The sequence below is a fragment of the Nymphalis io genome, chromosome 15 (assembly GCF_905147045.1).
Source record: "Nymphalis io chromosome 15, ilAglIoxx1.1, whole genome shotgun sequence".
Classification (NCBI taxonomy): domain Eukaryota; kingdom Metazoa; phylum Arthropoda; class Insecta; order Lepidoptera; family Nymphalidae; genus Nymphalis; species Nymphalis io.
This window is the reverse complement of record NC_065902.1, coordinates 10,722,872-10,744,802: the sequence shown is the minus strand read 5'-3', so window position 1 is coordinate 10,744,802 and position 21,931 is coordinate 10,722,872. Positions and strand designations below refer to the sequence as shown.

General features: G+C 34.9%; 2 protein-coding genes and 1 non-coding gene across 3 annotated transcripts in view; 1 reads left to right on the top strand and 2 right to left on the bottom strand.

Annotated features, from left to right (window-relative positions):
• Positions 1-21,931, top strand: part of LOC126773769 (RING finger protein nhl-1) — a 440,095-nt gene that overhangs the window by 390,205 nt on the left and 27,959 nt on the right. The window lies entirely within an intron of this gene.
• Trnae-uuc (transfer RNA glutamic acid (anticodon UUC)) lies at positions 3,044-3,115 on the bottom strand. Its single transcript has one exon. It is a non-coding gene; the product is annotated as a tRNA-Glu (tRNA).
• Positions 9,137-21,575, bottom strand: LOC126773780 (calpain-7-like). The gene is made up of 12 exons (XM_050494932.1): positions 21,286-21,575; positions 19,931-20,073; positions 19,452-19,578; positions 18,730-19,052; positions 17,439-17,615; positions 16,317-16,463; positions 15,204-15,431; positions 14,663-14,907; positions 12,491-12,690; positions 11,436-11,641; positions 10,600-10,832; positions 9,137-9,979 (listed from the first exon to the last, which is right to left on the bottom strand). Exons 1-12 carry the CDS (start codon positions 21,494-21,496, stop codon positions 9,835-9,837), a joined length of 2,385 nt encoding a protein of 794 aa, XP_050350889.1. The 5' UTR covers positions 21,497-21,575; the 3' UTR covers positions 9,137-9,834.

The window sequence follows — 21,931 nt, the reverse complement described above, 5'->3', positions numbered from 1 at the left end:
AAACTCGAGTTATATGTACGTGACATAATGGCTCAAGCCTTTGAAGCAGAATAGCATCGATCATAGAATTGTTTCATGGGTAGCAACGGTGATCGAAGGCGACGAATTTTAAGATAATTTATAAATTTACAGTAACAGCCTTTTAATGTCCCACTGCTGGGCTAAGGCCTCCTCTCCCTTTCCAGGAAAAGGTTTGGAGCTTATTCCACCACGCTGTTCCAATGCGGGTTGGTAAAATACACATGTGGTATAATTTCAATGAAATTAGACACATGCAGGTTTCCTCACGAAGTTTTCCTTCGCCGACAAGCACGAGATAAATTATAAACACAAATTGAGCACATGAACATTCAGTGGTGCTTGCCCGGGTTTGAACCCACGATCATCGGTTAAGATTTACGCGTTCTAACCATTAGGCCATCTCGGCTATTTATAAATTTAACAAACCCCGAATTGCTTAAATTGACTTACTGCACAAAATTGACATACTTAAGAATGTCAATAGGCCCCTTACCTATTAAAAAATCCTGGGCTCTTAGTTCTAAATCGCTTACCTGAAAGCCGACCCTACCTGTGCGCATACATCAAAGCGTAGGTAATCTTTTCACTACAGGCTTTTAGTTTGACTTCAGAATCTTAGGAAGTTCTCTGCACTGAAAAAATCTTTACACAAGAAATTCTACGAAATTCGTCAACGTTGATATACATTATTACTTCTTTAAATTAGGTTTAGCTATAGGTACACATAATACATAATATAATATATGTATGTATAGACAAAGAAAATAAACAAGCAGTTTTCTTGAATACTGTATGATATTTGTCTATGATTCTATGTAATAAAGTTTGTGTAATTAAAAAATACCTTATAATTATACTCACTAGACTAGAAAGAAACCAGCAGGTGTTCTGTTTATGTAGTTCAAGGCGAAATTATTATATTCAGTAGAAATTTTTCTTCCATAGTCGGCTAATAAATTTATTTTTATTAAGCAATTTGGTGCAAGAATTTAACACTAGAAATCCTTAAACTTTTAAAGAACTAAACAGTTCTTTATTATCTGTGGGAATACACATACATACACATATTAATAATGTTTTATTAATTTTTGTATTATTATTTTTTATAATTATATGTAAGTTAAAAGTATTCAGTAATTTTATAATTATTTACATGTGCATGTATGAATATTCCCAGATATCAATATCAAAGTATTATTATTACTTAAAACAAACATTTGAATGGTCATATAATAAAATTATGTGAAATGTAAAACTACCACCGGTTTAAAAAACTGATTTCATTCAGAAGAACCGGCGAGAAACAGAGTTATTCATTTTAACCATTAATTAAATTATATATCACTAATATATAATTTGAAGTAAGAGTACAGAGCTGTCTCTAACTTTTCTTATCGTAGAATTCTTCAAAATCTAAACAAAAAACTCAAATTTTCATCGAATTCCATTATTGATTGTAACGGAAAAATGCAATTTAACCCATATACGAACCCAGAACCATTTTTGTCATTGACTTTAACAATTTTCACATACATATATTGTTTATTAAACACCTCAAACGACTTAGAACGTATTAGAAACTTGTGACTGTCAATCGTAAAGAGATTTTTTTGAAAGTGGGGCAAAATACAACTTCAGGGGTTAAGGTAAGGGTTAGGTCAGTAAGACTTTTTTTATATTAAAGAGCTACTGCACAACTGTTAGAAGGTTCCGAGTATAGAGTTGGAATAATCCACATCGCTGTTACACTACTCTGGACAACATTGGTAAAGATAGATTTAGGAGAATTTATCCAAAAACTTTCGGTAGTTTTCGATGTTTTCATGTTTCTAAGTAGCAATTGTGAAAGAACTAGAATTCAATATCTATCAGTTTCCCACCATAAAGAATATCTGTCAATGTTCTTGTTGCCAGATTAAAAATATAGATTATTAATTATTAATTAATTTTTTTTTATATAACATAAGCGATGTTATATAAAAAAAAATTGAACTTTTGTTGAATCTTGAACTTTTGTTTTTCTTTTTTTTTACTTGTGTTTGTCTTTTCTATTTTCGTTGTGAGTGTGTAATAAAGTTATTTAATAGTAATAATAATTTTATTAATTAATATAAAAAAATACAGATACTCTCCAGTAATATTTAATAACAATTCGTATCGAATCTTATATTATATATTACAATCTGACATAGTCTTACAATTGGAAGATCAAATTATGAATACAATAAAAGGTACTTTCTACCGTTCAAAATATTATTATTATTTTATTTGATCATTTCTATAAAATAGCTTTGAACTGTAGTAATATACTGAAACGGGAAGGTAATAATAATAACAATATATTCAAATCTAATGTATATTTATATCTTTTTTTAACTTTTCTATATTTATATCTTAATACTTTTCCAATTCACCATTGTTATTTTTCCGTTGGCATGGACACATCTCTCGTCATTATTTTGGTTGCCATTTTTGTACAAAAACGAATTACGTTCCGAAATGAGCCGATCGGATATTGAGTGCTATTGTCACTCGAATGTGACGTCAGTAGTGGTTACAGGCGGGCTTGGCGGACAGTTCCGGCTTTAACTGTTGTGGCATGGCAAGGCTTGGCTTGGCTTTCTAGGCATGTGGCGTAGCGTTATGTAGCGTGGTATTATGTAGAATGACGTTACCATATGCTCAATATATAATAGTTCGGAACATTAACTCAATTACTAATTACTATTCCAGTTAGTACCAACCTAGTTACCTGACCGATTTAGTCAATTAATGTTATTTATTAGTATTATACTGTAATATATTACGCGGTTACAAGAGCCACTATCAATGTTTGATGTGTATCCGTTTAAGAAACTTATTGTTGACATTTCAAATATTTAATTTCTAAAATTGATTTCGGCAAGAAAACCTGAATAATACTTCTATTATAAAAAAATATTTATAATATAAATATTTTACAAATTTATGATTTTATATCGCAACATAAATACAATACGCATTACTCAAAAGATAAAAGATTTTCCCGTACCGGGAATCGAACCCGAGCCTCCTGGGTGAAAGCCAGGTATCCTAGCCACTAGACCATACGGGAGATGTTAAATACTTACAAATTAAAGAGACACGTCTTGTGTTTTACAAGAGACACGTCTTTAAGTGTGTGTTCGTCTCGACACAAAACGTCATCTGTACTGGGAAGTTTTATATCAAAGGAACCGTTTACGACGGATGAATGTCTCTTTGCCGTCACGTCCAGACGTAGCCTTAGGCTCTTCCACACTCCACGATTCGTGTTTTGGTTTTAGTTTGAGAATTCTTGGAATTAAAACGATGTTGAATTAGTAGTTTTCAGATTTTTTTACGTTTTCAAAGTGTATACACGTGTATTAATATAATAACGAAAATTATCTCTTTATAATATTAGTAGGAATAGTATATGATATATAAAATCCAAGCTTTCATATACATAATTTCGTCTATATTACGGTAATCATGTAGCATAAAAAGACATTGTCTTCGAAACGGAGGATCTTAGTTGGTGCGTCAGAATTCACCCATGCAATGTCATGTCAAATTCAGTTTGTCGGCGTATTCGCGCGAAGGAAAACCATTCACCTTCGAGCCCGTTGTTAATTACAAACACAAATTAACTCCAATGCAGTATCTAATGTCTAGTCTAGTGCCCATTTTTCGATTCAGGAGCTCATTACCACGTATAAAATAATTAATAAGCAAATGCTAGGCCTTCTTTATTGCATAAAATAACGCAATAAAGAACGCCTATTTCAACATATTCTAAGACAAAATATAAATTCACTCACAAATCACCGTCAAACATTGTCCAAGACCCTTCAATTGAGGAGGAGGGTCGTTGGATGTTACAACGGTAAAACGTAACGACGGGTCGTTTTATTACTTTTACTAACAGACTGATCGAATTACATTTAAATTTATATGATGTCCACTTCTTATTAAATCCTTCGAAGGTTTTTAGGAATAAGGAATTGGCAAAATGTACGAGTTTTATATAGCAGAGAAGGTACGTCAGGATTACTTAGCACAATAATTTAAGGTACATGTTGAAACATTGCGGCATTAAAATTTTAGCAATTCGATTACCATTCATTTTACATAATTTAGCAATCTTAAAGCAAGAATTGAGACTTAGGTTGCAAATGTTTTATTTTTTACATCAATGTCGTATATTAAGAAAAAAATAACTAAGCAACCTTGACATTACAATTCATCATTTGGGCCCGAATGTTATTTCCACTAAAAGAAATATAATAATCCTAGAAACAATATACTTGTCCAATAATAATCTCTGCCACGATTCTATATAAAAACATTTTCATTTAGATTCTCTATAAAAACATTTCGTGTATAGAAACGATAATTACAGACAGATCATATTATGTGTAAACAGCTTAAGAAAAACATTGATACATGTACCTATCATAATTTAGTAATGAATAATTATGGTGTTCTCGCGGTAATGAACCGAGGCCCATTTATCAAAGCCCGTCTTCTGTTTTGTCGCTACGTTAAATCGCATAATAATATCTACGTTCGTATCTTTTAAAACATCAATCATATAAGCAATCATAATATTATATAATCGTTAAGCCGATATGGCTGACGGAATATCTGAACATGGATCTTGAGCTATAATCGCAATTGTAAGTCCTATTGCGGAAACAATACTTAACTAATAAATATAATATAACTTTGGCGTGGTTGGTAGATGCTCGCCTTTCGCACCACAGGTCGTGGGTTCGCTTCCCACCCAGAACAGACATTTGTGTGCATGAACATGTCTGTTTGTCCTGAATCTGGGTGTAATTATCTATATAAGTATGTATTTACAAAAGAAAAGTAGTATATGTAGTATACAAGTTGTCTGGTTTCCATAGTACGAGCTCTGCTTAGCTTGGGATCAGATGGCTTTGTGTGAATAATGTCCCAGGATATTATTATTATTATTTTAAAAGGAAAATATATATTCGTTTATTTTTTTACGTTCATATTTATACCATTAGAAACATAAATTCGAAATAAGTTATGTAATACATAACTTATTTTAAATTTCCAAGTAGTTAATGGTGACAGTAATAATTTCGAGGAAACCTGCATACATCGGTTGAAATTTTGACACATTTATATCGACTAATAATCAGTGAAGCAACGTCGTAGCATAAAATCCATGTCAGTAGATGGCCGACTTCTAACTAACTCTACTTTAGGAGAAGGTCTGCACAGTGCTGCTCCACATGTTTCCTAACTATGAACACGAAATTAATTACAAACTCAAATTATGCACAAAAACTCAATGCTTTACTCTTGGCTTGTCGCATATTCGGTTAGGATTCACGAGTTCTAGAAACTGGACCATCACGGCTGTTGAATAATAAAATATTTGCAATTGAATGCGACAAGATACAATTACTGTAGTATTCTCAAAAACCGGTACCCAGCATTAACATCATTTATATACAAATTTAGTCAGAGAAGTGGCTCAAGTTCTATTTGCAATTCATATTCTGTCTGTATAGTCTCGCCACCGTTTATTCTGAACCCACTTACAACAGCATATAATTTGGTAAACTTAATTAATCAAGACACCAACTATTTATTCATTTGCAGTATATTCAGCGAATAAATAAATAGGTAAAGAGATGACCTAGTGGTTAGAACGCGTGAATCTTAACCAATGACCGTGGGTTCAAACCCGGGCAAGTACCACTGAATTTTCATATGCTTAATTTGTGTTTATAATTCATCTCGTGCTCGACGGTGAAGGAAAACATCGTGAGGAAACCTACATGTGCCTAATTTTTCTGAAATTCTGCCACATGTGTATTCCACCCGCATTGAAGCAGCATGGTGGAATAAGCTCCAAACCTTCTCCTCAAAAAAGGAGAGGAGGCCTTAGCCCTGCAGTGGGACATTCACAGGCTGTTACTAGAATATTCTGTGATCGCAGTTCACAGACTATTCATAGGATGTTAAGAAAGTCTTGCGAATTTTCGTAACGAAATTATATCAATCATCAAGCTTTTCTTTTCGTGTCAAATGGTAAATATTACCCATTAAATTGTATTTAACAAATTTTTGACACTGACTGAATGTCAAATAATAATGAAAGCGAAAAACTCGGTTCGATGTTCAGACTTGCGAATGTCCCAACTGAAATGAAAACAGCGCAGTCTAGTAACAATAATCGTAATTCTATACAAATTGCATTTCCATACAAACATCAACTAAGTAGGTTCATGCAAGTCAATAAAAGAGATTTCGTCGTGCAACCACTTACGTTTTCTAGCGTTTGGTTATCTTATAATGAAGCCCAGAATGTGTTTATGACACACTAACTTATTCTCATATAATACAGTATCCATTAAAATCCAATATCAACTGAATTAATTTAATTTAGATTAAATTTAATAGTTCCAACACATTCTTATAAAAAATGCCAATTATTTTTGATGAAAATGTTCAAAAATACGTATAATTTAATGTATGGATAAAGAAATCTGGTAACTATATATTAGTAATTAAAATAAAATAAAAAGAGTTAACTAGCACAAACAAAATACAACGTATTTTTTTTAATACTGCTTTACTAAAGAAAGTTATGAAAAGTGTTTCAAGATGAAATATTTTTATTTTTAAAATTTTTTAAAGTAGTGCTATAAAAAAAGAATAACATGTACGACGTATCAAATAAATAAAACCTATTTAAGAAATAATTTATTATATTAACTTTGTAAGCGATATAATTAATAACTTAATTTTAGAAGTTACGAGATAATGAACAACAAGTTGAGGCATTTAATCAGATCCTGGTAAATACGTAAATTAGGCTTCACCCTGAGGGTTCATGTCACATGTTTTCATTTTGATACCCACATTTAAGGTCTCTCCACACAACCATTACATCACTAATCAAACAGACAGAAAAGTATGCTTACCATAAGTCTCAAAAATATATTTAAAACATTGATAATGGTTATCAATGTTTGAATATTAATCTTGCAATGTACTTTTTTTTAATTAAAATATATAATTTGAGAATTTATATATTTCTAAAATAAATTAGTTACAATATATAAATAGTCCAATAAGAACATTTATCAGAATTGTCATTTATAATATCGTTAATTACAAAATAGATGATGAAAATTATCATCACGTTTATAAAAACTATGTGCAACAGCCTTTACCAAAGCTAAATAATTAAAGAGTAGTAAAATGCTGTATCAAAGTTTGTAATAGTGCAAGTGACCGACCCTGTTATCTGCGGTATGTGGTCAGGCCGCACATAACGGCAATGATTTCATAACTTTAGTTAGTTTTATTCATGAGATGTAGAGTAAGTAAAGAGTTTTTTTTTTAATTATTATACGAAGGCAGACTAGCAAATGGGCCACGTTGGTACGGTCACTTCCGCCCATAGATATTGGTACTATAAGAAATATTAACCGTCCCTTATATCGCCAATACGTTACCAATATTGGGAACTAAAATGTTACGTAGCTTGTGCCTGTAGTTACACTGGCTCACTCATCCTTCAAACTGGAACACAACAATACTAAATATTGCTGTTTGGTGGTAGAATATTTAATTAATGAGTGGTACCTACCAAGGCGGGCTTGCATAAAGCCCCACCACCAAGTAAACTTCACTTATGATAATATAATTATACGTCCGGCATTTAAAATGTAGAATTTACATAATTATTTTTAAAAAACCCATCTTCGCTTTTAACGCTGATAATGACATTTTTTTTATTTATAATAACAAGTTAACAAGAAAGTTTTGTAGAAACTTTAATATATTTTTGTCGCAATATAAATAATTGCAGAATTCCCGCAGATGATCCCCTTAATATTCTAGCAAAAGTAAATAAATAGAAACTCTTTCGCCTCAAACCTGCTTTCTAATATTTGAATTAAGAACGTTCATAGTATTTTTTTAAGAACGAGGAATGGAGGGAAATAATAAAAATACCAAAAAAATATCAAAACATATATTAACGTTCAATAAAATTTGATACGTCTTAGTGAACGATTACTTACATATTATCACAGTGCAAATATATAACAAGCAACTAAAGGACGATCAAAATATATATTATTAATACGATTTAAAAAGAAAAAGTAAATAAAGGTTATTTTTAAATACTGAATATTTTAAATTATAATTAAAAACATTTGAAAATTAATTTTTTTTTTAATTGCCTCACTTTCAGAACTCACTTAAGACTAGCCCTCCAGTAGTAATGTTCGTAACGATATCGCAATGTTTCACTGAATATAAGCAAATATAACAAACTGGTCACTGACTGAATATGCAAATAACTCAAACATGCATGCATTTGGTTTTACTAAGCAATATAATCATTTACAGCTGGCAGATCAGACATACAATTAAAACAATTGGCATAAGCACAGATTAAAAATAGCACCTCCAATTAAATATATTATCTGTGCCAAACACTGATTTATAGATTTGTCACATTCTTAATTTAAAAAATCTTTCCAGACGCTCTAATAACTAGCTTAGAGTCTGGTTTATGCAATAGCGGTGCGATAAATATAAAATACAAGTTTTTCCAAATAATTTACGAGTACATTACATCAATCTATTGATATTTATAATCTTCAAATAGTTTAAAAATATCCACAAGCAAAATAGCACATGCAAAAAAAAAAATTAATAAAAATAATGTCAAAACCACAGATTAAAAAATATATTAAGATTAATTTTCGTTTAGTAACGTTAATAAATTTTTTAAATATTGAGTTTTATCCTCGCTAACTTTTAATTATTAAATAAAAAAAAATCTAAAAACAATATCTTTTCTAATTTTATTCTCTATAATATAATATTAAAATTCATACTTCATTATATCGTTTAGCAATAATAATAAATGCAGTGAACATTAAAAAAAACCACTTGATTTTAATTAATTGTCATCAACATAAGAAATTTACATTACAGTTGCTGAGTTATTTTTAACAAATAAAAAACTAATGATGTTTTAAATCATATATAATAACAATGAGTTGGTATTTTTAAGTCATTACATCACTAATTAATTTAATGTCGGCATTTGGTATTAGAGTAATACAAAAAAATCAAATACATTTCAATTTGTTGTTGTTTTAATCCATTCAATTTATTTCATTTATTCTTCTAATTATTTTTAATCTAAGTAAAAAACAAATCACAAATCAAATCACTTTAAAACTAAATTCGATTTCAAATAACTAATTTTAGTGCGCATTAAAACCCTGCAATCTCATTGTATGGTCTTAAAGACCATGTTATTGATATCATATAAAATAATACAGTACAGTAACAGCCTGTTAATGTCCCACTGCTGGGCTAAGGCCTCCTCTCCCTTTTTGAGGAGAAGGTTTAGAGCTTATTCCACCACGCTGCTCCAATGCCGGTTGGTAGAATACACATGTGGCAGAATTTCAATGAAATTAGACACATGTAGGTTTCCTCACGATGTTTTCCTTCACCGTCAAGCACGAGATGAATTGTAATCACAAATTAAGCACATGAAAATTCAGTGGTGCTTGCCCGGGTTTGAATTCACGATCATCGGTTAAGATTCACGCGTTCTTACCACATACATATAAAATAATATTATTATCAAATAGCAAACAATTTTCTCCGAATTCTCATCCCTGTTCAAAGTAATTGAAAAAACTCAATATTTTATATAACATCAATATCACACAGTAATTTTTAAAATACATTTTTCCTTAAAAGACAAACTTTTTCTCTTCTAACCGTCGTCTAGTTGCGAACTTCGCACGTGATTTCACACGTTGAACGTAGTTCTAGGAAGAAGGGGCCTTCTTGTCCCGGGTAGAAGGTGGAGGGGGTTAAGATGTACCGGCCAGCTGGTAAGTTGTTCAGTTCGAGTACAACGAAACCGGATCTACAGATACAGATAAAGATTGAGTACATTTTAATTACCTTCCTATATAAACCTTTATTAGCTTTTCATATCTACGACTTTTCCAGCCGACTGTACTGACATAAAACCGGGTTTTTAGAATTAAAACTACTTCGCCAGACATTTTCGCTCCCATTCTAGGAGCTATATAATAGAAAGGCGGACGAGCATATGGGCCACCTGATGGTAAGTGGTCACCAACGCCCATAGACATTGGCATTGTAAGAAATGTTAACCATCGCTTATATCACCAATACGCCGCCAACCTTGGGAACTAAGATGATATGTCCCTTGTGCAAGGAATTTTCACTGGCTCACTCACATTTCAATCCGGAACACAACAATACTAAATACTGCTGTTTTGCGGTAGAATATCTGATGAGTGAGTGGTACCTACCCAGACGGGCTTGCACAAAGCTCTACCACCAGCAAAAGCTAACAAGATTCGCGGTTAACAGACACGCCAATAAAAACATAATACACTATAATGCGTTATAACTAGTGAACGATAATATGTCCGTCCGTCCGTCCGTCCGTCCGTACTATGCCGTCGAAAATAGATTTGACATAAAAATTCCAGACAAAGTATTTAAAATTCGTACCTATAAGCTCCTGAAGACTCCTTAAGGAACGGAGCTGTTAAACTGGGATCGTCCAATGATTCGACTCTCGCGTCCACCCCTATCTGGTATTGTTTAGGCCCCTTCAGTTCCGCGACGAGATGGCAAGCCGTTCTCGAGTCGGGGACGGTTACGATATATTTAGGGTTATTTGGATATGTTTGTCGATGGTTCTCGCAACCGCCTGCGGTCCCGCCCGACCATTCGCCTCTTATCTGTTGGGATGAAATATATTTTTAATCATATATAAATATATAATGTATATAGAGACATATTACAATCACATAATATATATACTAATATATTTGAGCCGGTTGGCGTGGTTGGTACATATTTGCCGTTCACGCCGAAGGTTGTGGGTTCGATTCCCACTCAGGTCAGACATTTGTGTGTATGAACATATCTGTTTGTCCTGAGTCTGAGTGTAATTATCTATATAAGTATGTATTTACAAAAGAAAAGTATTATATGTAGTATATCAGTTGTCTGGTTTCCATAGTACGAGCTCTGCTTAGATTGGGATCAGATGGCCGTGTGTGAATAAAGTCCCAGGATATTATTATTGTTATTATTTACTTTGTGATACTATCCACGCATCATATATTCTACCGCCAAACAGTAATACTGTGGCGTTAGTATTGTTGTGTGCCGATTTGGAAGATAGTGAGCCAGTGTAACTACAGTCACACGGGACATAACAAATTAGCTCCCTAGATTTATGGCGCATTGAATATGTAAAAAATGGTTAATATTTCGTACACCGCCTATGTGCAATGACGACCAAACAATAGAGATGATTATACAAAAAAATGTCTTACGTTTTTCGTGTACGGGTAAGCTTCTATCTTCGCCATGGAGAAGGGGCAAGTTGCGTACGCCCTCAGGGTGTAGAATATCGTTCTTGTCTTCTCATACTGGGAAACGACCAACGTGTATCTGTCACAGCTCGAGTCCCCCACTATTATCTTGCAAAGGTAATGGGGGCTGTTTATTCTAATACCGTCGATGAAGGGCGGGGGGTCATCTGAGGAAGGTCACAGTTAATGTATTGTAATTAATGTTATAGTGCTTATAAGTAGACTCAACTCAACACAAAATTATATTAATTATACAAATCGCGGTGTTAGTATTTATTGATTTCCAAGCACGATATGCATACATCACGGATGTGCATGCATACGGCCCGCAAGATGTTCACGCTTCATTTTAAGGAAACCGTTATTTGATTTGAATTGATTTGCACTTATAAGCAGTTGTTTATCGTAATGTTACAGCAGTAAATTGAATATAAACTTCGGTTCGGATCTACCGAGAAATAACGACAAGATACTCAGTAGTTACAGTAACAGTATGAGCCTATTAATGCCCCACTGTTGGGCTAAGGCCTCCTCTCCCTTTTGGAGGAGAAGTTTTGGAGCTTATCCCACCACGCTACTCCAATGAATACACATGTGACAGAATTTCAATGAAATTAGACACATGCCGATTTCCTCACGATGTTTCCCGTCAAGCACGATATGAATCATAAACACAAATTAAGCACATGAAAATTTCAGTGGTGCTTGCCCGGGTTTGAACTCATCGGTCATCGGTTCTAACCACTAGGCCATATCGTCTCATAACTCAGGAGTTACTCTGTCTCAATTAAAATAAAAAGTCAACTACATTAAAATGTACATTAAATTAAACTTTTAATGTAATAAACAAAAGGGAACTATGAAGAAACTCATAATATTATTACATATAATTATTTAATGATTTTTTATCATTCAATTCATCTTACATAGAATAGATACCTAATCAAGTATTTAGTAACGGCTCTCTCATATAAAACAGATATTCAAATTGAAAAAAAAACCAAAAAAAAACATACAAGGATAGTACACTCGCCGTCCGTTCTTGTAAACTAGCAGTGTGATGTATTCCTTGTTGTCCCGGAAGTCCTCTATCTGAGTGATGTGTCTCGTCAGCAACAACCACACAGCGCCCTTGCCCTGCACGTGTAGGGTGAACTGAGGATTCTCACTGATGTTGTACGCATCCTTCACTGGACCGTTACCGGCATCCCATTTCCTGTGAAAAATACAACAATCGTATTCCTGAAGCCGAGATGGCCCAGTGGTAGGAACGCGTGCAAGCACCTCTGAATTCTCATGTGCTTAATTTCTGTTTATAATTCATCTCGTGCTTTTCGGTGAAGGAAAACATCGTGAGTAAACCTGCATGTGTCTAATTTCATCGAAATTCTGCCACATGTGTATTCCACCAACCCGCATTGGAGCAGCGTGGTGGAATAGGCACCTTCTCCTCAAAAAGGGAGAGGAGGCCTAAGCCCAGCAGCGGGACATTTACAGGCTGTTACTTACTTTATTCCTTCCCCTAAGCCGTCGGTGGTAAGTTGTCACCATGGCTCTTAAACATTGATGCTGTATGAAATATTAACCATTGCTTACAACACCAATGCACTGCCAACCGTGGGAACTAAGATGTTATGTCCCTTGTGACTGTAGTTACACGTGGTACCAGACGGACTTGAACAAACCTACCCCCATGTAAATTAACTTTGATCATGACTACTGCATAAAATATTTTCTTTATCCGCTAGTAATAGGCTTTGTAACGTCACAATAAACTCAATATCGCCGATGGCACCTTCTAAAGAACGTATAGTCCAGTTCAATATTGACGAGCCGGTTGGCGTGGTTGGTAGATACGTGCCTTTTCACGCCGAAGGTTGTGGGTTCGATTCCCACCCAGGACAGATATATGTGTGTGCATGAACATGTCTGTTTGACCTGAGTCTGGGTGTAATTATCTATATAAGTATGTATTTACAAAAGAAAAGTAGTATGTGTAGTATATCAGTTGTCTGGTTTCCATAGCACAAGCTTTGTATAAGCTTAATTTGGGATCAGATGGCCGTGTGTGAAAAATGTCCCAGGATATTATTATCAATATGCCTTTTTATTTGATTTGTTAGTAGTCACATGAGAAGGCAATCGAAACATATACATATGAAGTATATAAGAAGCTTGCTCGCAGCTTTGTTTGATGGTTTACATAATCAAATCTCAGATATATATACACAACTGTACCAGCACCTATGGACTCAAGCAGAGCAACAAACTATATAGAATAAAGCATTTCCTTTTAATCATTTTCGAAGATAAAGCATTGTCACTTTACCCTTTACCAAACTTTACCCCCACAGTACGTTTATATGTAAGAGGGTTATAAATAATATGTCGATTGATTTGTCTCAAAGAAGTTTTAGTAAAACTTATTTGTTTTTTTTATCAATCTCAATATTTTATTTTATGCCTAGTATAAAATCTTGAACTAAGTATTATTTAGCTTGGATTTTTGTAGGCAATTGTTGCATAATACATAACATTTTAATTTAAGTGGTATTAAGTACTGATTTTTTTTTTTTATAGAATAGGAAGGTGGACGAGCATATGGGCCACCTGATGGTAAGTGGTCACCAAACGCCCTTAGACATTGGCATTGTAAGAAATGTCAACCATCGCTTACAGCCAATGCGCCACCAACCTTGGGAACTAAGATTTTATGTCCCTTGTGCCTGTAATTACACTGGCTCACTCACCCTTCAAACCGGAACACAACAATATCAAGTATTGCTGTGTTGCGGTAGAATATCTGATGAGTGGGTGGTACCTACCCAGACGAGCTTGCACAAAGCCCTACCACCAGTAAAAAAATGAATTATATAGAATTAAATACATAATAGTATATAGTATTATTATTATCCGAGGCACTCCCTCGATTATTAGAGTAAAGTAAGTATATATTTACTTAATATTATTTCAATAAAATATTCACTCTCGTGTTTTTAAAATTCCCAACCCCTAAAGGAGTGAAATCAGACTTCGACGTAGATATACGCAACACTAATTGCTGTAGAATATGAAACTATACTAGAAAACATTTTTTTACGGTACTCGTACACAAATAATTTTTCATAAATGAATGTTGCTGCAAAATATTACAAACGACGATAGAAACAATCCATATATTCACTCACTGATGTATGCAGTAGGTGTACTTGAACAGCTCCGGGTTCCAGTTGAGGTAGAAGACGTCGAAGAAGTTGAGGATACTGGGGTAGTCGATCCAGAAGACGCCGTTGTCGTACTGCGCCGCGCTGTCGGGGTCGTAGCGCAGCTCGGCGCGCAGCCCCGCCGACCAGTGCGCCGTGTCCAGCTCGCTGTAGCGCCCGCGCCAGCGCAGGTGCGACCACGGGTTCTTCAGCTTCAGCAGCCGCACGCCCTGCAGCGGCACGCGAGACACGAGTCATATCCGTCGGGCCACCCCGTCGACTGCGGCGTCGATCTAGCGGCAAGATGTAAGGCCGCAGACCCCGAGGTCCTCGGGGACAAATAAAAAGGTATCGGGTTTTCCTGGCTAACAATTCTCAGTAGCGGACCGGAGTCGGGAAGTCGGAAGGGTGAACTCTCTCGTGCCTCGGAGAGCACGTAAAGCCGGTGGTCCCGCGCCTGAACTCTTTCCATCCCATCAGATTATGGGGGTTAGGGCATTATCATCATGACATCCGTCGTACTCACGGCGACGAGCCGCACGTCGAGCACGGCGTAGGCGTGCGCGGCGACGAGGCCGGTGCGCTCGGCGTCGGCGTCGGCCAGCGCGCCCGTGGCGACGGTGGCGAGCACGTCGCCGCGCTGCAGGCGCGCGCGCAGCTGCTCGAACAGCGCGTCCGCGTTGAAGTCGGCCTCGCCGCTGCGGATCGCGCACCGCTCCGGGATCCAGCCCGTCAGCGCGTGCAGGTCGATGTTCTGAGAGGGCCGTGACATTTTTTTTTATATATATTTGCCGGGAGGGCAAATGACTCCCTCTGATGGTAAGTGGTAGTAGAGTCCGAACGCGACGACGGCCAGTGCAGTCGAGAAGAATGTTCTGGACTAGCCGCCTTCGCCTTGCCGGCCCGCAAAACTGTCGTACTTAGCGGACCATCATCGCACATCAAACTTTTGTAAGAATATTAATTATATGCAAAATAAAAATATATAAATATAGAATCGCAAAGTCAGGTACACTCTGTATCCTTTAACCTCCAATTTGTAAAACGCCAAAATGAGTTAAACTAATTTAACTATAATACTCAATCGTCATTGGTTAATGACAACCGATGACGCGATGAGTGACCAATGAGCGTTGAGATTTGTAAATTTGACTTTAATCAGCGATTTTGAAAGTGAAGGTAAATATAATGCACTTAATTTGTAATAAAATTTCTTAACACAGTAAGAACTAGCGAGCGATTATATATACAATACAATATAAGCAATTATATATACGGATGGTAGGGCTTTGTGCAAGCTCGTCTGAGTAGGTACCACCTACTCATTAAATATTCTACCGCAAAACAGCAGTACTTACTATTGTTGTGTTCCGGTTTGAAGGGTGAGTGAGCCAGTGTGGTTGCTGGTACCAGGGACGTAGCGTCTTAGTTCCCAAGGTTTATGGCGCATTGACGATGTAAGCTATGTTTAACACTTCTTACAATGCCAATGTCTATGGGCGTTGGTGACCACTTATCATCAGGTGGCCCATATGCACGTCCACTTACCTAATCCGTAAAAAAAATGATAATAAAAAAAAATGAAAAAATATAAACACCTATTTACGTACTCATATTTTTAAACACTTCACAAACTCACACTGTTCGATCCAGGAAAGTCATAGCCGCCCATAACCTTCATGTAAGCCTTCTCCAGCATCGAAACCCAGAACTCGTTTTTGTTACTTGAGTAGGAGCACAGCAAGCGTCCGTACTTGCTATAAGGCAGTCTGTCGTCGATTATCACCTACAACAATAATAGTAGACGAGCCGGTTGGCGTGGTTGGTGCATGTTTGCCTTTCACGCCGAAGGTTGTGGGTTCAATCCCCACCCAGGACAGATATTTGTGTGCATGAACACGTCCGTTTGTCCTGAGTCTGGGTGTAATTAACTATATAAATATGGATTTACAAAAGAAACATAGTATATGTAGTATATCAGTTGTCTGGTTTCCATAGTACAAGCACTGTACAAGCTTAATTTGGTACCAGATGGACGTGTGTGAAAAATGTCCCAGGATATTATTATTATAATATATAACATGATATACATAGAAAGATGGTAAGCAGCTACTCCGCACTGTTTTAACCGCGTAAAACGGTATACTTTTACAACAATTACAAATAATTTTTTTTAGTACATAGTTATAAATGTTATCACATTCAAATAAACAAACTCTTCAGCTTTAATATTAATAACGATAATACTATACAAATACTCTTTATTCTACATCAATGAAACAAAAAATAAAATACTCGGGACAGTCAGCCTTATTGCTAGACAGTGATATCTTCCAGGCAACCTTAGATTAAATAAAACAATAAATAATGGTAGGTGACATTTCAAAAACATATGAATACGATATAATGTCATTACACATATAATAATAATGTCCTCCAGGCCGATTTCGGCCACGGCGGTCAATCTCAAGAGAGATTAGCCAACTGCGCAGGAGATATTATAGTGCACAAGTGTGTGCGCAAACACAGGTGCGCAGGACCAAAGGCTTTACGTGCTTTCCGAGGAACGGGAGTGTACACAATTCCAACTTCCAGACTCCGGGCTGTTACTGAGAATTTTCTGACAGAAAACTCAATAATTTTATTGGTCCGACCTGGGAATTGAACCTAGGACCTTAAACCAAGCCACTAGACCAACGAGGCAGTCATTATAAATTACATATATATACATAATTATATACTAACTATATAATGTACTAACCTTCCTTCGCACTCCATTCAAATGTAATTTCACCATGTACTTGCCGAATGGATTGTAAACCGGTTGCTTGTTTTTATTTTTCGGGTAGATGATTGATGTGATGATCTTCTTGTTAAATTTCCTTTCATATAACGCGCTTACCGCTAATGACGCTACGAACGAACAGTCTGATACTACCTAAAATACATTTAAATTGATTAGAATTTTTTGGGAATAAAACAATCGCCTCATGTATATGCCATTTATTAAAAATTTTAAGCTATTACAAATTAATACGATAAAAAGCCCAGTGAGTTTCTTTCTTCTCAGGTTTTTTTTCTTTTTTTATAGAATAGGAAGGCGAGCATATGGGCCACCTGATGGTAAGTGGTCACCAAACGCCCTTAGACAATGGCATTGTAAGAAATGTCAACCATCGCTTACATAGCCAATGCGCCACCAACCTTGGGAACTAAGATGTTATATCCCTTGTGCCTGTAATTACACTGGCTCACTCACCCTTCAAACCGGAACACAACAATAACAAGTACTGCTGTTTTGCGGTAGAATATCTGATGAGTGGGTGGTACCTACCCAGACGAGCTTGCACAAAGCCCTACCACCAGTAAAGTATAGTATTTTCTTTTCTGGACCAACGGTAGTTTTTAACTTTGAACATCAATAAGTAAATTTCTATATCATATTCTTTTTTTTTTTTTTTTTATATATTCCAATGGCAGAGATTTCTTTTATTTAGTAGTTTTAATATAGTAGGCAGACAATTGGGCCAACTGATGGTAAGTGGTCACCACTATGGTCACAAATGCCTATAGACACTGATGCTGTATGAATTATTAACATTTCCTAACAATGCCAATGTGCTACCAAACTTGGGAACTAAGGTGTTATGTCCCCTGTGTCAAAAGTTACACTAGCTTACTCGCCTTTCAAATCGGAACACAACAAAGTTTGTTGTATTCTGGTTGACAGCAAACGGAAATGGAACGGAATGGTAGAATATGTGATGAGTGGGTGGTACTGACCCACATGGACTTGCACAAACCCCTACAACACATCTAACAGATAAATTTAAATAAAAACTTGGCATTAATATTGATTAATAAAAAATTGTGCTACCTTGTTTCAGAAATTAATTAAAGTTTGTTTAATATAAAAAATAATAATAAAAGTAAATGATTGGTGTTACGCAAAAAGTAAATTTCAGTTGATCTGAACTACCTAAAATTAAACTCTGCAGACAAATTGGCTCATTAGACCGGAAGTCATCAATCATTATATTTATGACACGTACCGTTTGTTTTATACTGAAACAGTCAACATGATCACCGACTATCAATTTTGGATCACTAGACACTTCATGTGGTCGAATCCATCCATCAAACTCTTTCTCCTGCTTCGAGGAGAGCTTCAGTGCGCTAGCTCTGTCTTCAAAGGGCAGAGCGTATTGGAACTTTTCCGACAAGTCAACATCCATGAATGGAAGTAAGCAATTATTGTTTATATTCGAGGTCATACGCAACACTTCTTTCTCCTCCTCTGTGTACACTTGTTTACCACTGACTTTAAGGTGAACACTCTGTTCACGTTGTAATTGAGCTTTGTTCGGTGTAATAGCTGAAAAAAAAAATTTTGCTCACCATCAACTCGACTCACCATGTTCATTAATGAAAATAAGATAAACATAACATCAATTTTGATATATCGATTTTGACTTTTTTTTTCTACTGTTTTTTTTTAATTTTGTTTATTACAGCGTAATATATGTATAGTGCTGTAATACTACAAACAAAAAAAATACTGAACTGTTTTGTGTTGGTAATGTAATTACTCAGTAATAAAAAGTAGTTATTTTCAAGCTAGCAAGTATGCCTCTATTCTCAAATATATGTCAGACTATTAATGGTCAAAATCTGAATATAATGGAAATAATTGATTGTGTCCTTTTTCAATTAAAAGGTAATGTATGTTATCTATATGTTAATAAGGAAAAAACTTGAATAAAATATTAATTACGAGGCTTTTTTGGCTCAGTGATGGATAAGGACCCTATTTTTTTAATTCCTTTTATTTCTTCAGCACGATCTAATGCTTGCGCTGCCAAGCCATTTATTCTTGTCTTTATATCTGCATCGGTTACTTTCTGAAAAAAGAAGTTAATGTAATTATTACACACCTCGAAGCAAAGCGTGATAGCGTTATATTGTAGAAATAATAATAAAAACATGATTAACTCAGGTTTAACTTTATTATATAATAAAACCAGTTTTTTAAAACATAATAAAACAAAATTTAGTGTAAAACAAAACATCTTTCAAAAAAAACAGTAATTAATTATTTTAACAAGAGCAAATATTATTTAATAATTAAATTGAGTGCTATGTTTGTGTGCGTCAATAGTTTAAATCACTTTTTTATCAATATGGTTATAAAAAACCACGTTTGTTTTAGTGATATCAATAAAAGATATCAAATGAAAAACAAAATATACTAACAAAACCAACTGCCATTTCTATAGCTTGTGTATACAACTGCAAAGCCAGATCCTGTAAATTGGCTTCATCTGCGTCTAGTGCTTGCTGCATCAAGAAATAACATTTTTGCATAATTCTTTCGCTCTCCTCTTGTTGAGCTCTGTCTGAAATAATTATTTGAAATAAAATATTGTTAACCGATACTTTTACAATTTTCATTGGGTTCTACGAAGGTGAATTTAAAGGAGCTAGTTCTCTAGATTTTTTTTTTTTATAGAATAGGAAGGTGGACGAGCATATGGGCCACCTGATGGTAAGTGGTCACCAAACGCCCTTAGACATTTGCACTGTAAGAAATGTCAACCATCGCTTATAGCCAATGCACCACCAACCTTGGGAACTAAGATTTTATGTCCCTTGTGCCTGTAATTACACTGGCTCACTCACTCTTCAAACCGGAACACAACAATATCAAGTATTGCTGTTTTGCGATAGAATATCTGATGAGTGGGTGGTACCTACCCAGACGAGCTTGCACAAAGCCCTACCACCAGTGACTGACACCAGATCCAACTTATAGAAACTAATTTCATTATTTTGTTACCCCACTATAGCAAGGCTATGTGTGTTCATCTACACTAGGTGGTAGGGTTTCCTACAAGCCCATATGGCCAGGTACCACCCACTTATAACATATTCTACCACCAAACAGCAATATTTAGTACTGTTGTGTTCCAGTTGGAAGGGTGAGAGAGCCAGTGTAACTACAAACACAAAGGATATGACATCTTAGTTCCCAAGGTTGGTGGCGCTTTGGCAATGTATGGAATGATTAATACTTCTTACAAGGACAATGTCTATGGGCCCCTCCTACCTATAACGTAAAAATAAAAAAAATATCCTACAATCTATCATAATTTGACAAATGAGGTATCATAAGCAGTGTCTTGATTGCTGCTAGATAAAGATTTTGTCCATTGTGGGGTTAAATTGTTTAAAATTATATTTTTTGATATTTAAGTTTATTGTAGGGTTTGTAAGACTACTTAACAAATACCAACTTCGATTTATTTATTTAATTTTTAGGAAGACAAACAGTAACAATTACACAAAATATTATCACATAAAAAAAATCACAAACCAATCAAGTCTGCACAAATAAGTAAATCAAATCAAATTCTAACTTAATTCTAATTAATTAATTCTAACTTAATTCAAATAAAAAGTCCATTGATATGCAATCATAATAAAAGCATGCTTATGCAAAAGACATTTTTATTTCAAACAATGAATGTTATGACGAATGAAATGAGTCATTAAGCGATGTGTTCTTTTAGTATCTTATACAAGTTTTGAAAAGCCATGTAAATGTTTACCTTTTTGCTCCTGCAAGAATGTAGCTCTTTCCAAATATTCTTTAACCTTCTTTCGTACTTCTGTTTGCCTTTCTGGCGACACATTATCACAAACTCTATCGAGTAATCTTGCAGCTGTACGATAGCATTCCACTGCTTTATCGGTCTGTCCAGTTTGATCAAATGTGACTGCTAGCGATGCCGCCTCCGTAGCATTAGTCAAATCACTCATTTTTCATTAAATTGAATAAATCACATGCGTAAACATTGTAATCACAAAGAATAAACAATGATCCACCTGTCACTGCCAATCGCTTCGTAATGCGATGAATGACAACTGATGTCTGAATCTGTCAATGTCAAATTATTGCAGAATGCAGTAATTCTGTCATAATTATTGCAGATTAATATTTTGGCTAAAAATTATTATGATGATAAAGAATGAACTCTAGCGAAATTTACGATGTAACCAAAAGCTACCTACCTAAAATTGGGTTTAAATATGTTTTAAATGTGTGTTTGTAAGCATAGCGTAATTCATAATATTATGTTATTTATTACATATTATATATCATATTAACAATGTTCAGCCTGGCATAATTATTTTTATTTAAATATATATAATATATTTGAAACGATATAAACAAATATTGTCTTCAATATACAA

Excerpts from the sequence above, each read along its gene's own strand:
- LOC126773780 (XM_050494932.1), bottom strand. The coding sequence starts at position 21,496 with ATGAGTGATTTGACTAATGCTACGGAGGCGGCATCGCTAGCAGTCACA. Across the intron at positions 17,616-18,729 it reads GTTTCAGTATAAAACAAACG|GTAGTATCAGACTGTTCGTT; the intron begins GTACGTGTCATA and ends AATGTATTTTAG. Across the intron at positions 10,833-11,435 it reads CTTACCCGTACACGAAAAAC|ATAAGAGGCGAATGGTCGGG; the intron begins GTAAGACATTTT and ends TCATCCCAACAG.